The sequence below is a fragment of the Callithrix jacchus genome, chromosome 1 (genome assembly GCF_049354715.1).
Source record: "Callithrix jacchus isolate 240 chromosome 1, calJac240_pri, whole genome shotgun sequence".
NCBI lineage: Eukaryota > Metazoa > Chordata > Mammalia > Primates > Cebidae > Callithrix > Callithrix jacchus.
In genome coordinates, this window is record NC_133502.1 from 103,302,896 (window position 1) to 103,315,176 (window position 12,281).

General features: G+C 40.7%; 1 protein-coding gene across 8 annotated transcripts in view; it reads right to left on the reverse strand.

Annotated features, from left to right (window-relative positions):
• TLE4 (TLE family member 4, transcriptional corepressor) overlaps positions 1-12,281 on the reverse strand; it is a 149,138-nt gene that overhangs the window by 13,352 nt on the left and 123,505 nt on the right. For all 8 annotated transcript variants that reach the window (XM_035304196.3, XM_035304185.3, XM_035304155.3 and 5 more), the window contains 6 exons: positions 8,680-8,799; positions 7,632-7,685; positions 6,686-6,838; positions 5,340-5,472; positions 4,800-4,993; positions 3,921-3,997 (listed from right to left, as the gene is read on the reverse strand). In XM_035304196.3, coding sequence (XP_035160087.1) covers positions 3,921-3,997; positions 4,800-4,993; positions 5,340-5,472; positions 6,686-6,838; positions 7,632-7,685; positions 8,680-8,799 — 731 coding nt within the window. The remainder of the gene's footprint in view (positions 1-3,920; positions 3,998-4,799; positions 4,994-5,339; positions 5,473-6,685; positions 6,839-7,631; positions 7,686-8,679; positions 8,800-12,281) is intronic.

A 12,281-nucleotide genomic window follows, 5' to 3' on the forward strand; every position in this document is an offset into this window, starting at 1 on the left:
CATACAAACGGACCAATGAGTTTGCCAACGAATACTCATTGAAGGTTTCTACTATGCATGTTATTCTCATTTGAAAATCTTGCTGTATAAAAATAAGCCAATGTTAAGAGTCAGCTTTCTGAATTGTGAGCAGCCTTTAATCCACTAACCTGAGATCTTCTTTTTTTGCTGTGTTCACACGTCATATCCCATACAATCCGTACCATGATTTTAATCAAATAGTTATGCACTAGCCACAGAAGTCTCCATTTGAGTAGCAGGTGGAAAAGAAAGTCCATTTTTGGCTTATGTTGAAATTAAACTATGTTGTCATACCAACTACATATGGAGTGCAACCTCTGCTAATTCACCTGAACAGACAAGAGGACTCAATGTGAATTATCCAATAAATACTACTTCATTCATTAACTTGGAACATGCATTTAATTATAATTTCTGATAATATCCAGCAATTCATTTTGTGAAATAATTGGAAGAGAGACTCACACCTTGTATAAGTCTTTCTGGAGAAAGGTAGTTACATTGTGGGTATGTGTTGTGGAGGAGGACTTCAGGTGATTTTTTTATTTTCTAGCACACTTAAAAAAGTCTTGTCAGCTGGGTGCGGTGGCTCAAGCCTGTAATCCCAGCACTTTGGGAGGCCGAGGCGGGTGGATCACGAGGTCGAGAGATCGAGACCAACCTCGTCAGCATGGTGAAACCCCGTCTCTACTAAAAATACAAAAAATTAGCTGGGCATGGTGGCGCGTGCCTGTAATCCCAGCTACTCAGGAGGCTGAGGCAGGAGAATTGCCTGAACCCAGGAGGCAGAGGTTGCGGTGAGCCAAGATTGTGCCATTGCACTCCGGCCTGGGTAACAAGAGCAAAACTCTGTCTCAAAAAAAAAAAAAGTCTTGTCTTGCAAAATATGCACAAGACAATGTTGCACAATTCTGTATCTTATGACCTGAATAGCCACATGACTGTTATATTCATTTCTGCTGTAAAAATCTATAATAAAATTATATTATCTCTATATGAATATAGTGAATGTATATACTCTGTTACCTAAACACACTAATGACCCATATTCTTGGGTCACTTCTGCCCCTAAAACACACTGTACCTCCTACTACATAAGTAGCTGAAAAATGAATAATATGCTGCTACAAAGCTAAAAGGGAAATAATGCTGGGGTTGACCAAAGAGCCACCATGTAACAAATGTGGCACTGAATGAATGCACAACATACTATCTTACTTTGTATCTTCACATCCTTCTTGCTGAGGAGGTGTCATTCCTGATTCATGGACGAACTGACTGAAGCTCACAAAGCAATTATGCATAAAGTCACTCTTCCTAGTGGTCAACTGGCAGAGTCTAAACTCAAACTTGGACCTGTCGCACTCCCAAACCCATATTCTGTTAATAGCACCACATGCTTCCTGTTAAAGTGTCATTTGTCAACTGCAGTAGATATGACTCCGTCACTCTCATAAACAAAAATTCTCAAGAATCCTCCAATCCATTAACCCGCCCAAAAGGATCTTAAACACTTAAACATTTTATAAAATCAAAAGTCAAGACTGGAGGAAGGGAAGTCAGCTCAAGACTCAGAAGTGGCTGGGCGCGGTGGCTCACAAGGTCAAGAGATTGAGACCATCCTGGTCAACATGGTGAAACCCCGTCTCTACTAAAAATACAAAAATAATTAGCTGGGCATGGTGGCACACGCCTGTAGTCCCAGCTACTCGAGAGGCTGAGGCAGGAGAATTGCTTGAACCCAGGAGGTGGAGGTTGCGGTGAGCCGAGATCGCGCCATTGCACTCCAGCCTGGGTAACAAGAGCGAAACTCCATCTCAAAAAAAAAAAAAAAAAGAAGAAAAAGGACTCAGAAGCACCATCTGAGTCACAGCAAATGTGATTTCCACAGTGGTTTAACTGGTCCAAATCTGCTAGCCAAAGTGTTTCCTTAAATACATCCACCAACACACTTACATCCCATCCACCTCAAAGCAGCAGCTGAGGCAAGAAGCATCATCTCATTCACTCTAGTGGTTAAGCTACAGCTCTGGGTACAGCTGTTGGTTACCTAAGAAGTAACTATAAAACAAGGGATACTACTTCTTCCCTAAAGGAACCCTTCCACTTTCTCCACAAGTTCATATGTAACTTGTAGGTATCTGGGTCGTTACTTGATTAATCACATAACCTTGTTATTTAGCATTGCTTGAAATAGACCCAACTTTCACCTTCAAATATCTCATAGTTCTTGGTCAATAAGACTTGTCAATCAGTCAACAACTATTTGCAAAACACACACAGGTACATAGAATGTTATGGTAATTGGTATTTATACCTTCAACTCTCAAGGAACTCTAATTTGTCTTTTCTCCCCTATTAATAAGTCAAATATTTACCAAGCAACTAGGCTATGGAGCCAGCACTATTTTCGATGCAAACGATGGTTAAGGTAGCGTCTGTAGAAAAGTATTAATACATTACAAAAAGAAGAACCAAGATTCAAATTTCTCGGATGAAAAGTAAAGAAAGGATCTAGGTTAGGCAACATTGAAGGGACGGGGGAGAAGAGAGCACACAATTAACACCAGGGTGAAAACGAAGTGCCTGAGTGTGTGGGAGTGAATAAACAAGCAATGGGCAGTCGAGAAGAAAGAGACCAGCACATACTAATTCCCTGAACAAACCTATACCGTGAGCACCACTATGAACCAGGTCCCATTCTAGGCAGTGAGGCTACTTCTGTAACTCAGCAGCAAAGAGTTCTGCTCTGTTTTCATGGAACTTACAGTCAAGTCAGGGAGAGGCAGATAATGGCTATACATAAGCATTCAAAAGGTAGTAGAACAGGACAGAACAATAGGGAGGAAGGGAGAGAAGGATAATAGGGTTGTCAGGGCAGAACGCTCTGACACAATGACATCTTAGATAACTAAATGAGACACTAAGCCACAGAAAGTTTTGTAGGAAGGCCAGTAAGCGCAAAATGCCTCAAGGCAGGCAAGCTACTAGGGAAGCCTCTGGGAAAATGGGCCTTGAGCTGCTACTGAAGGGTCAGATCTGGATAGCCCTGGAGACTGGGAAGACAGCACATATACGGCATGTGTAGTGACAGAGGGGATGCTCAGGGAGTGACAAGAATAAATGCACACACACAGGTGACTAACAAGGCAAGGAGGATCTGCAGGGGAGGCTTCCCAAAGGAGAGGAGAGAGAAAGCCAGCTGGAATTTTAAAGGAAGAGCCAGTGCTACTTTACAGTAAAGTCTTTGTTTCTGGGAAGATGAAGCCAATTAGCAGAGAGAACTGTGATTAGGCAGTAATAAAAAGGTGCATTAGATTAAAATAAAGTATTTAGAATGAGATACCTTGAGAGATCAGAATGCACAAAGGGAGGCTAGAACAACTGGTGTGTTGTGTTTTGTCTTTCATAACTCAAGGAATCTGTGAATACAGAGGCTCCAGATGCCCAGAGCACGGTATAAGAAGTCAACTGAGCAAATCACCTTTTCTGAAAACAGAACTTAGCATAAAGAGCGCCCTTATTTCCTTTCAGCCTTTGATGTTTGGCATGTCCTTTCCCAACATATTCAAATTTTGAACATCCAGGTTTGCACATAATAATCAGACTTTTTGAACAAAGAATTGCCTTGAAATCTGCAACAGATGCGGAGAAGACCTGACTACTGGAGGTGTCCCTGCAATTCGCATTTACATATTAAGGCACAAAATGTTAAAGTGCAAGACCCCACTTAATTACTTCTCTTCTCCTTCTAAGAGAAAAGGAAAAATATCTTGCAAGGTAAAAAATACAAGTCATGGGAACTCCCCGAACACTGTCTTGTGGCACTCAAAGTCTAAGGGGCCAGCAAGGGACCCAAATTTGACACACAATGTGTACAGAGGCAAAAAGGTACTCACGGTTTTCCTCCTGGAATGCCTGTCAGGTTTGGAGGTATTGCTGGCACACGCATGTGATGGTGTGGATCAAATCCCACCTATAATTTTTCCCAAGCAAACAACAAAAACAGCACAGTTAATTTGGCTTGTTTTTATCCTTCTCAAAATCTATTCTAAAACCTGGGAGAAGAGATCCTTTAAAAGTAAGGTTTTAGAGATGAAATGATAAAGTGTTTAGGATTTAATGTAACCTACTTGGAGGTGGAACATGGATTAAAAAATGATTACTGAAGCTCACAGTAGAACCAAAGTGTTCATTACATTCATTACACTATGTGACCTAATTCTGTGGGTTTGAAATTTCCAAAATTAGTATTATTTTGGAAAATTTTAAATTAGTATTTTTTTAAAAAGACACACAAAATTAAAAAGAAACTTCCTCACCTTACAAAAGAAAATGGATCTCAGATATAATTACATGTAGCTTAAGGTATAAATACCCACAGATCTCCAAATACCTCAGGTTATAGAAATTACATTAAAAAATACATAGACTGGGTACTATGGCTTATGCCTGTAATCCTAGCAATTTGGGAGGCTGAGGCGGGCAGGTCACATGAGGCCGGAAGTTTGAGACCAGACTGGGCAACATGGTGAAACCCTGTCTCCACATAAAATTAAAAAATTAGCTGGGCATGGTTGCATATGCTGTAGTCTACTTGGGAGGCTGAGGTGAGAGGATCGCTTAAGCCCGCGAGGTAGAGGCTGCAGTGAGCTGAGATTGTGCCACTGCATGCTAGCCTGGGTGACAGAGGGAGATCCTGTCTTAATCAATCAATCAAGCAAGCAAGACAATCCTCTGTGTGCTGAAATATTACTCTGTAAAGCTCACAAACGCACCACTGGTGATCTCCCGTAGGCAGCAGCAGCGGCAGCAGCAGCGGCGGCTGCGCTCATCTGAGGGGAGATGTTGTGGAGCCCAGCGTAGGCAGCTCCGGGGCTGGTCAGCTCTCCATTCATCCCAGCATGGGGCACGATCCCAAAAGGAGTTGGATATGGACAAGGGACTGCCATCGGGGTCCTTAGGCTTGAGGCTGCACACCAAAATGGAAGGAAGAAAAATGAAGAACACAGGAAACAATGTTGAAGACATTGGTAAATGTGCCAAAAAACAGAATTTATGGTTCAAATGAGCTTACTTTAATATTTTCAAAAGTCATTCAAGCCTTCAGAGAAGTTCACTCATTCATTTTACTCTATTGAACTTTTACCATGTGCCAGACAAGGTTGGTCCCAGGGGCTTGGTTCAGGTTAAATAATTTTGTCTAATAGCTATTCGATGCTGGTCATTTGCACTTTTAATGTACTATACTCTTTAAATTGCTTTAAATTCTTTAAAAACAAGTATAAAATTATAGAAAAAACGTTTTTCTTACTAACCCAAGGGGTCAACTCCTGGTGGTTTTCCAGGTACAGGCCTCAATCCGGGAGTGGAGTTGCTGCCTGGGGTGGGCGCATCGGTTCGTGGAGTAGGGGTATTGGACTTTGAAACTGGAGTTGTAGATTTTTCATTCTAACAAGATGAAACGACATGTACCAGCAATTAGAACATGGTTTTAACAATGACGTTAAACATTAAAAAGGTAAAGAAAAGGAAGGGAGGAAAAGAAATGGAAGAGGTTCTTCAGCTTGGGCCTTGACTTTCATCAATTAAAAAGGTAACAAAGAAATAAGAGAGTTCCTTGAGACCACAGAACTAGTATTTGGAAAGGCATAAACTGAAGCTGAATTTACAGGAGAGAAGCTCATTTCTAGGAAATTGGTCTGAGTCGGATGAGGCTCACAAACCAGGATGTCCTAACTGTGACTGACCATTTGCTGGTGGCTTTGGTAAAGACTAGGGTAACTTTGAGCCCCTGGCAGATTGTTCATGTCACAAGAGGCTTCCTGGTGCACTGAACAGATCACATTAGGAAACAGATTCAAGTTTGAACTGTCATAGAGAGAGACTAAACAGAGAGCAGGTGCCATTAAAAGAAGGCCAGAAGGCCAAGAGAAAACAAAAGAAAAAAAAAAGCCCCAACAATCTAGCCCTCTGTTGGACATATCCTCCCTAATTTGCAGACCAACTGAGGATCTCCTTTCCTTTAGCTGTGAATTCCAAATGTTATTTGAAAACTAAATTTGTCTTTTTAAAAATGTGATGCTACAAGGAAATAACTGGTGAGGAAAAAAGACACACCGCACAAAATTGCAATTAACTACACAGCCACATAAGAATAGGGTACAGAGAGATTATCCTGATGGGTGAGTAGTTCATTTTTGCATCTGTGATTTGTGATGTGAGTCAAGGTATACTTTTGCAAATAACAGATTACTTTTTAGATAGAAAGGGAAACTGCAGTCATATGTAGCTTGGTAATTCAAACAAAGCTAGCAACAAAATCACATTCAAGCCCCAAACTAAATTTACCATAAACCACAGGCAACAAAACTATCTCTGTAACCCCAGTGTGCATTTTTCATCTTTGCTAAGATGTGTTTCACTCAATTTTCCCATATCCCTCTTCTATCCTTGCAAAAAGAATTACAAAATAAACACTCATCACCAACAAGTTAGTAAACTTATTCTGTTCCACATACTTTTGTCAATTAAATACTGAACATACATATGGACTTGGAAATAAAAGTCCTGTAAAAAATATGAGAAACATAAAGAAAAAAAAATGAAATTCAAACATCTTGACAGAGGGCCACACTCAGAGAGATGTTAAGGAGCTGCTTACAAGGCTAAGTTCTTTGGATTTGGAGGAAGGAGTACTGCTGGAAGATGCAATAGAAGCTGGACTAATCGGAGCATCTTTCTTGAGCAGGCGCGTCTTGTCCAGGCCATTCTCTCTCGGGGAATGTGCTGGGCTCCCTCGAGGGGAAGATGGATCCTACAAAGGAACATCATGGATAGTAATGCAAGCACAGCGCGTTTACAATGCAGGGATGTTGGGTGTGGACATTTCTAGCCAAAGGCATTTAATGAATGTTTAGAAGCACAAATGTTCTAGAACAGATAACAATACTCACCGAAACAACTAACCAAAATATTTATTATTGAGGCCAAAAAAAGATAGTATTTATAGTACTTATTTAAAACCCAAACAAAAATCAGAACCCCACCAATCTGAGACCTGTAGTCTGACCACAGAGAACTGGTGTGCCTTTATTGCGGTAGAGAAAGACACTTTACTCTTAATAGAAAAGAACAGAGACAATAAAAAGGACCAATAATATATAGAAAATCAGTAGTACATAATTTTTATGTAAATAAAATGTGGGTCCCTTCAGAAATCAAGAACATGTTTTGGGCCAGGTGCAGTGGGGCTCACACCTGTAATCCTAGCCCAGGAGTTTGAGACCAACCTAGGTAACATAATGAGACCCCATCTCAACAAAAAATTAAAAAATTAGCCAGGAGTGGTGGCGCGTGCCTGTAGTTCCAGCTACTCTGGAGGCTGAGCAGGGTGGATCACTTGAGTATAGTTCAAGGCTGCAGTGAACTGTGGTCACAATACTGTACTCTAGCCTGGGTTACAGAACAAGACTTTGCCTCAAAAAACCACAACAATAACAACAAAAAAAACTGACAAACCTCAAAATATTTTGGATACTAATTGTTTGGACAACTAGTCTTTGATATGGCTGGGCAAGATCAGAAAATTAAAGTAGCCACAAACATACCTCATTGGAAACGTCAACCACCAAGTTGTCGTCACTTTTCTCACCATCACTGTCCTGCGTTGACAAGTGAGAATGAGAAGCGTGAGAAGCATTATCTTCTCCTCACAGAAAAAATACCACATTTACCCTAGAGAAGTCCAGACTAATTCCTCATATCTTATAACAATGAGCTGTACCAAACCATGTTAAACACTTGACAATGTCCCACTTTCTTTAATCTCATGATGATGCTATGGAGGTGGGTAACATGATTATATTTTTCAGATTATGAGACTGATGCACTGCCCACTGCACCATGAGAGTGATCTGATTATATTTTTCAGTTTACACAACTGAAGCTGATGGTTTGTTTATTACTCTAGAGTAGAGGCTGCAAACTGACAGGCCCAGCCTAAATCCAGCCCATAGACAGGTGTGGTCTGGTTTGTTAGTTGTTTAAAAAAACTGCGTATTGGGAGGTAAAAATCCAGATTTTCAGCTTTTATGCAGCCCTGTAGGACACCACCAGGGAAGTCGAGCAGGGGCCGCCTACCTCCACACTGCCCCATCAGCTTGCTCCCTCCCTTTCAACTCCTGTGACCTGTCTAGCCACTAGAGGAAAATGAGCTTCCATCCAGGCTATGGATGTCTCTGTATGTTTTATTACGTAATATTTGGTATATCCTTCAGCACATGAATTCATCTAGGCATTTAAACACATTTTTTTACTTTATATATATTTTTTCCTTAAAAATTCTAGCTAACCACAGAAAATCCAACCACTCTGAAATAAATGGGAGAAGGAAATACGCCCATAGAAACAATCATATGGATCACACAGGTCTTCTGTTAGCTGTCCAGCGAAGCATTCTATCCTTACCTGCACCTATATGCACACAGGACTTCAGCTAGCCAATTACCACAGAGCTGTAAACGCAATAAATGTTTTTTTGTCTCTTAAAGGGTGTTATCCTGTGTTCCTGTATTGGCTGGTAATAGTCAAAGGGTAAAATGGCTACAGATAAAAAGGCAAGCTGGCCTCCCTTAAAGCAAAGGTGAATGAACTTACATAACGAGCTGCAATTTCCTTTTCGTCCGTTTTCTGTTTTTTGCTCTCAGAGGAGTAGTCTGTGGAGTTTCTGTGCTTCTCAGCACCTCGGAAACTGGCTGATGGAGATACCGAAGAGCTCTGGAATTAAAAGGAGAGGAAGCATAGTTGAGAAATTATCACCTCTTTAATAGAGTGATTTTTAAGTCACCTGAGACTTTCCTTTTTGTTCTTTATTAGTATGTACTTGCAAAGCTGTTAAGAGGAGACAGGAGAGAGTGGAGGGGAGGAAAGAAGAAAACAGGGATAGAAAGGCAAAGATAAGTAGCAAAAGACAAAGGGGAAAGGAATGGGAAAGAAAGAATAAGCGAGAAGAGGCAGAGAGATGGGACAGAGGGAGGTGAGGAATTAAAAAGGGTGACAGGAGTTAGTGTAAACTCAAAACAGAGAATGGGTTTGGTTTGAAGGATATATTGTACCGCTGAAGTGCCTTTAGAAAGTTGGGAAAAGGAAGCAGACATGAGAGAAAAGGGAAAGAGAAAAGGCTAGGCTTTTTTTTTTTTTTAATTTGCTGGATAAGGGGAAGCCAGCATTTCAAGCTTCTAAAGAGAAACTATAAAGTAGAGCTTAAGAGATAATTAGTAATTCAATTTTAAAGAAGGGGGTGGGGAGAAGTAATTTTGGGGGTTTTGAGCAACCAAAGACAGTAGTCATGTGACACATAGGTCATATTTATAAAATTTTGCTCAGCACCATATATTAAGGGCCTGGAAGATGCAGAGTGGCAGAAAAAGCACCACCTGCAAAAATACCAGTATTCCTTTCTCACTCCTACAGTTTCCATGAATCTGCTCCTTTTAATCTCTGGAAACCTAGGAATACCGCTGGGGCCAGGGAATGGAGAAAGATGCTCCATGCCTCTTGGGATCACATTTAGGCTCAGCCTGTTTGCTTCACCTCAGTTTTCAGGGAGCTCTCAACTGGAGCAGTCTCCCATACACACAAGAGACATGGGTGACAAGACCTGAGGCACAGATAGACCTGACTCTCTGCCAAAAAGGTCAGGTGGTTATTGGGCAAGAGCTTGAAATCATGGATGAAGAAGTGAAAAAAGTGCCAAGGAAAACTGGGACTAATCTTTACAATTGCTTGGTCACTATGCTTCAGACAGACCAGAGAAAATATCTAAATGCAGGCAAGGTGGGAGAGCTGGATCTGGGTTGAGGGCCCCATTATCCTGCTGAGCGGTGAATGGCAAAACCTGAGTAGCACAGTCCCTTGGCAGGGTACCAGGGCAGGGCTCCCAAGTGTGAATTAGCCTAGCCCAGGGTAAGAACGAGCTGATCTTGGAGGGTAGTAGAAAGAATATCTGAAAATCACTCTGGAAAAAAGTTATAGGAAGAACAAAGCATAACCACTGCAATATCTCTGTCTGGAATGCAAATCAATTCAGAAAACTGGTCAATAAAGCTCTTCCTCATTCATAAATTTATCTTTTAAACTTTTTTTTTGCTCTATCTTAGCCTCTTGGTAATAACTGACATTTATAAAAATGTGCAACATTTACAAGAGCCTATTAATTAACTATGGGAGAAAGTGTATATATGCAGAACTTTTGGGTCTGTGTTTCATTTTATTTCTACTGAACCATAATGCCACAATCTCTTTTGTGGCATTTCTAAACTTCCAAAGCATCTTGTTAGAAGATTAATAGGATTTCTTCACATCTGTGATGATGGCAACTCTACCACGAACTCCAAAGGTATACAGGTGGGAGTTCAGTAGGGGAAGAGACATGGGCCCAGTGAGCAGGTGCCCAGTGAGAGGGCCTAGGGATCTCTAAACCCTTCGCTGCTGTGCTAGCCCCTCTTGAGGTTTTATATGAATACTCCATCTGTTTCAAACATTCAACTTTAAGCTTCGTGGCTGAAAAGACTGTAGGCATTATTCAGTAAGGCTAAAGTCTGATGCAAAATATTACAAGCCAAATAATCTTTTTAAGTGGACTACTTCTTGACTTTTGTGTATCTCTGCTGAGTTCCAAAAATTATTCCCAAGTCATAAGACTTGGGTCAACGCTTCTGCTTCGCTGTCACACAACCCAATGCACTCAGCAGGTTTTCATGACCACTGAAAACATGCATGCAGTCATCATCTGCGGATTACTATCTATCTACCATACTTCATGCCTCAATCCCATTTCTAATTTTCACCCTCTCCAGTCTAACCACCTCACTTTTGGAATTCATATTTCCCAAAGAAAGGTTGAGTTTATTCTTACTCCCTTTTGAAAGGACAGTTTCCTCCTGTTCACAGGGGGAGGAATGCCAAATTTATGAGTATGGCTATTTTCCAAAGTCTTCACGCCCCAATCCAGAGTCCTGGCCTTGTAGCCTACATCAGCACTAGAGCCAGTGTTCCCCTGGGTTCTGTACTTTCATTGCATCTGTAGCCTTCTTTCCCCTGGCTTATGGCAATGCCTATTTTCTCAAGATCTTTTGAAATCCCCCACTATCCTTAAGAATCAGCTCTAATGTCACCTTTCCAAGCTTCCTCAGATGCTGTGAGGTGAAATTAATCATTCATTCCTTTGTTCCCTTAACATTTTGTTCCTCCAATGAGTAAAGCACTCACAGTAAATTTATTGCTGTGTTTACAAGACCACTTCCCACTTAAGGCTGTGGGCTCCCTGAGGGTGGGGGCACCTCAAATAATGACCAGAAGAGAACTGCCCAGAAATATTTATGAACACAAATGGCTGAACATCCCCCTCTGTACTCCTCAATCTCACTTCAAATCTCTCATGAAATATTTCTTTTCCGAGTGTAACTAGGATGAACAATTCCATGAGATACCAGTCACTAGAGTAAGATTTATGCAGTGGTATCCTCAGAATCGGTAATATGGCAATTCAGCCCCTTCTCACCTTTGCTCCAGTTACCTACCCTTAGATGCCTTCATCCGGCTATCTGACAACAGACACACACACACACACACACACACACACACACACACACACACACAGAACAATGGAGTGTATGTAGCTTTTATTAACAATTCTCTGAGCATTCCAACCCTGATATATTCTGTTGAAAGTTATTTCCACATTGCTTAAAAGGAAAAATTTCTAAACAAAACAGTTTCTTAAAAATACTAAAAGGTAATGCCTAGTTAGATTTTTGTTTATTTATTGGCTCTTATGTACAACCAAATACTTATTTTTCTTAAGCTAGCTGTTTCTGGGTGTGCAAGCAGCATTATATTTTTAAATTTGACTTAGAACAGAGTTATATGTTGGAGTTTCCTGGTAGAATGATAAAGTAGTTAATTATCACTAGCATTTAAAGGTTAAGCTGCACAATGGGCACTGGGGCAATCAGCAATGTTCTAATAACATAATTACTCTAGAATCAAATTGGACTTGGCACAGACTCTCATCGTGAATCTTATAAGTCTACCATTCTGCCACAGGAACGCCACTTGGATCTTTGTGGGCACGTGAATAAGAGGAATTAAATAAATACTGATAAAGTCATGCTTTTACTAGAAAAGCTTTTTTATTTTTCTATTATGATTTTAAAAGCTCAATTTACAGTAAATATTTCTCAAGCTTACTTCATAAG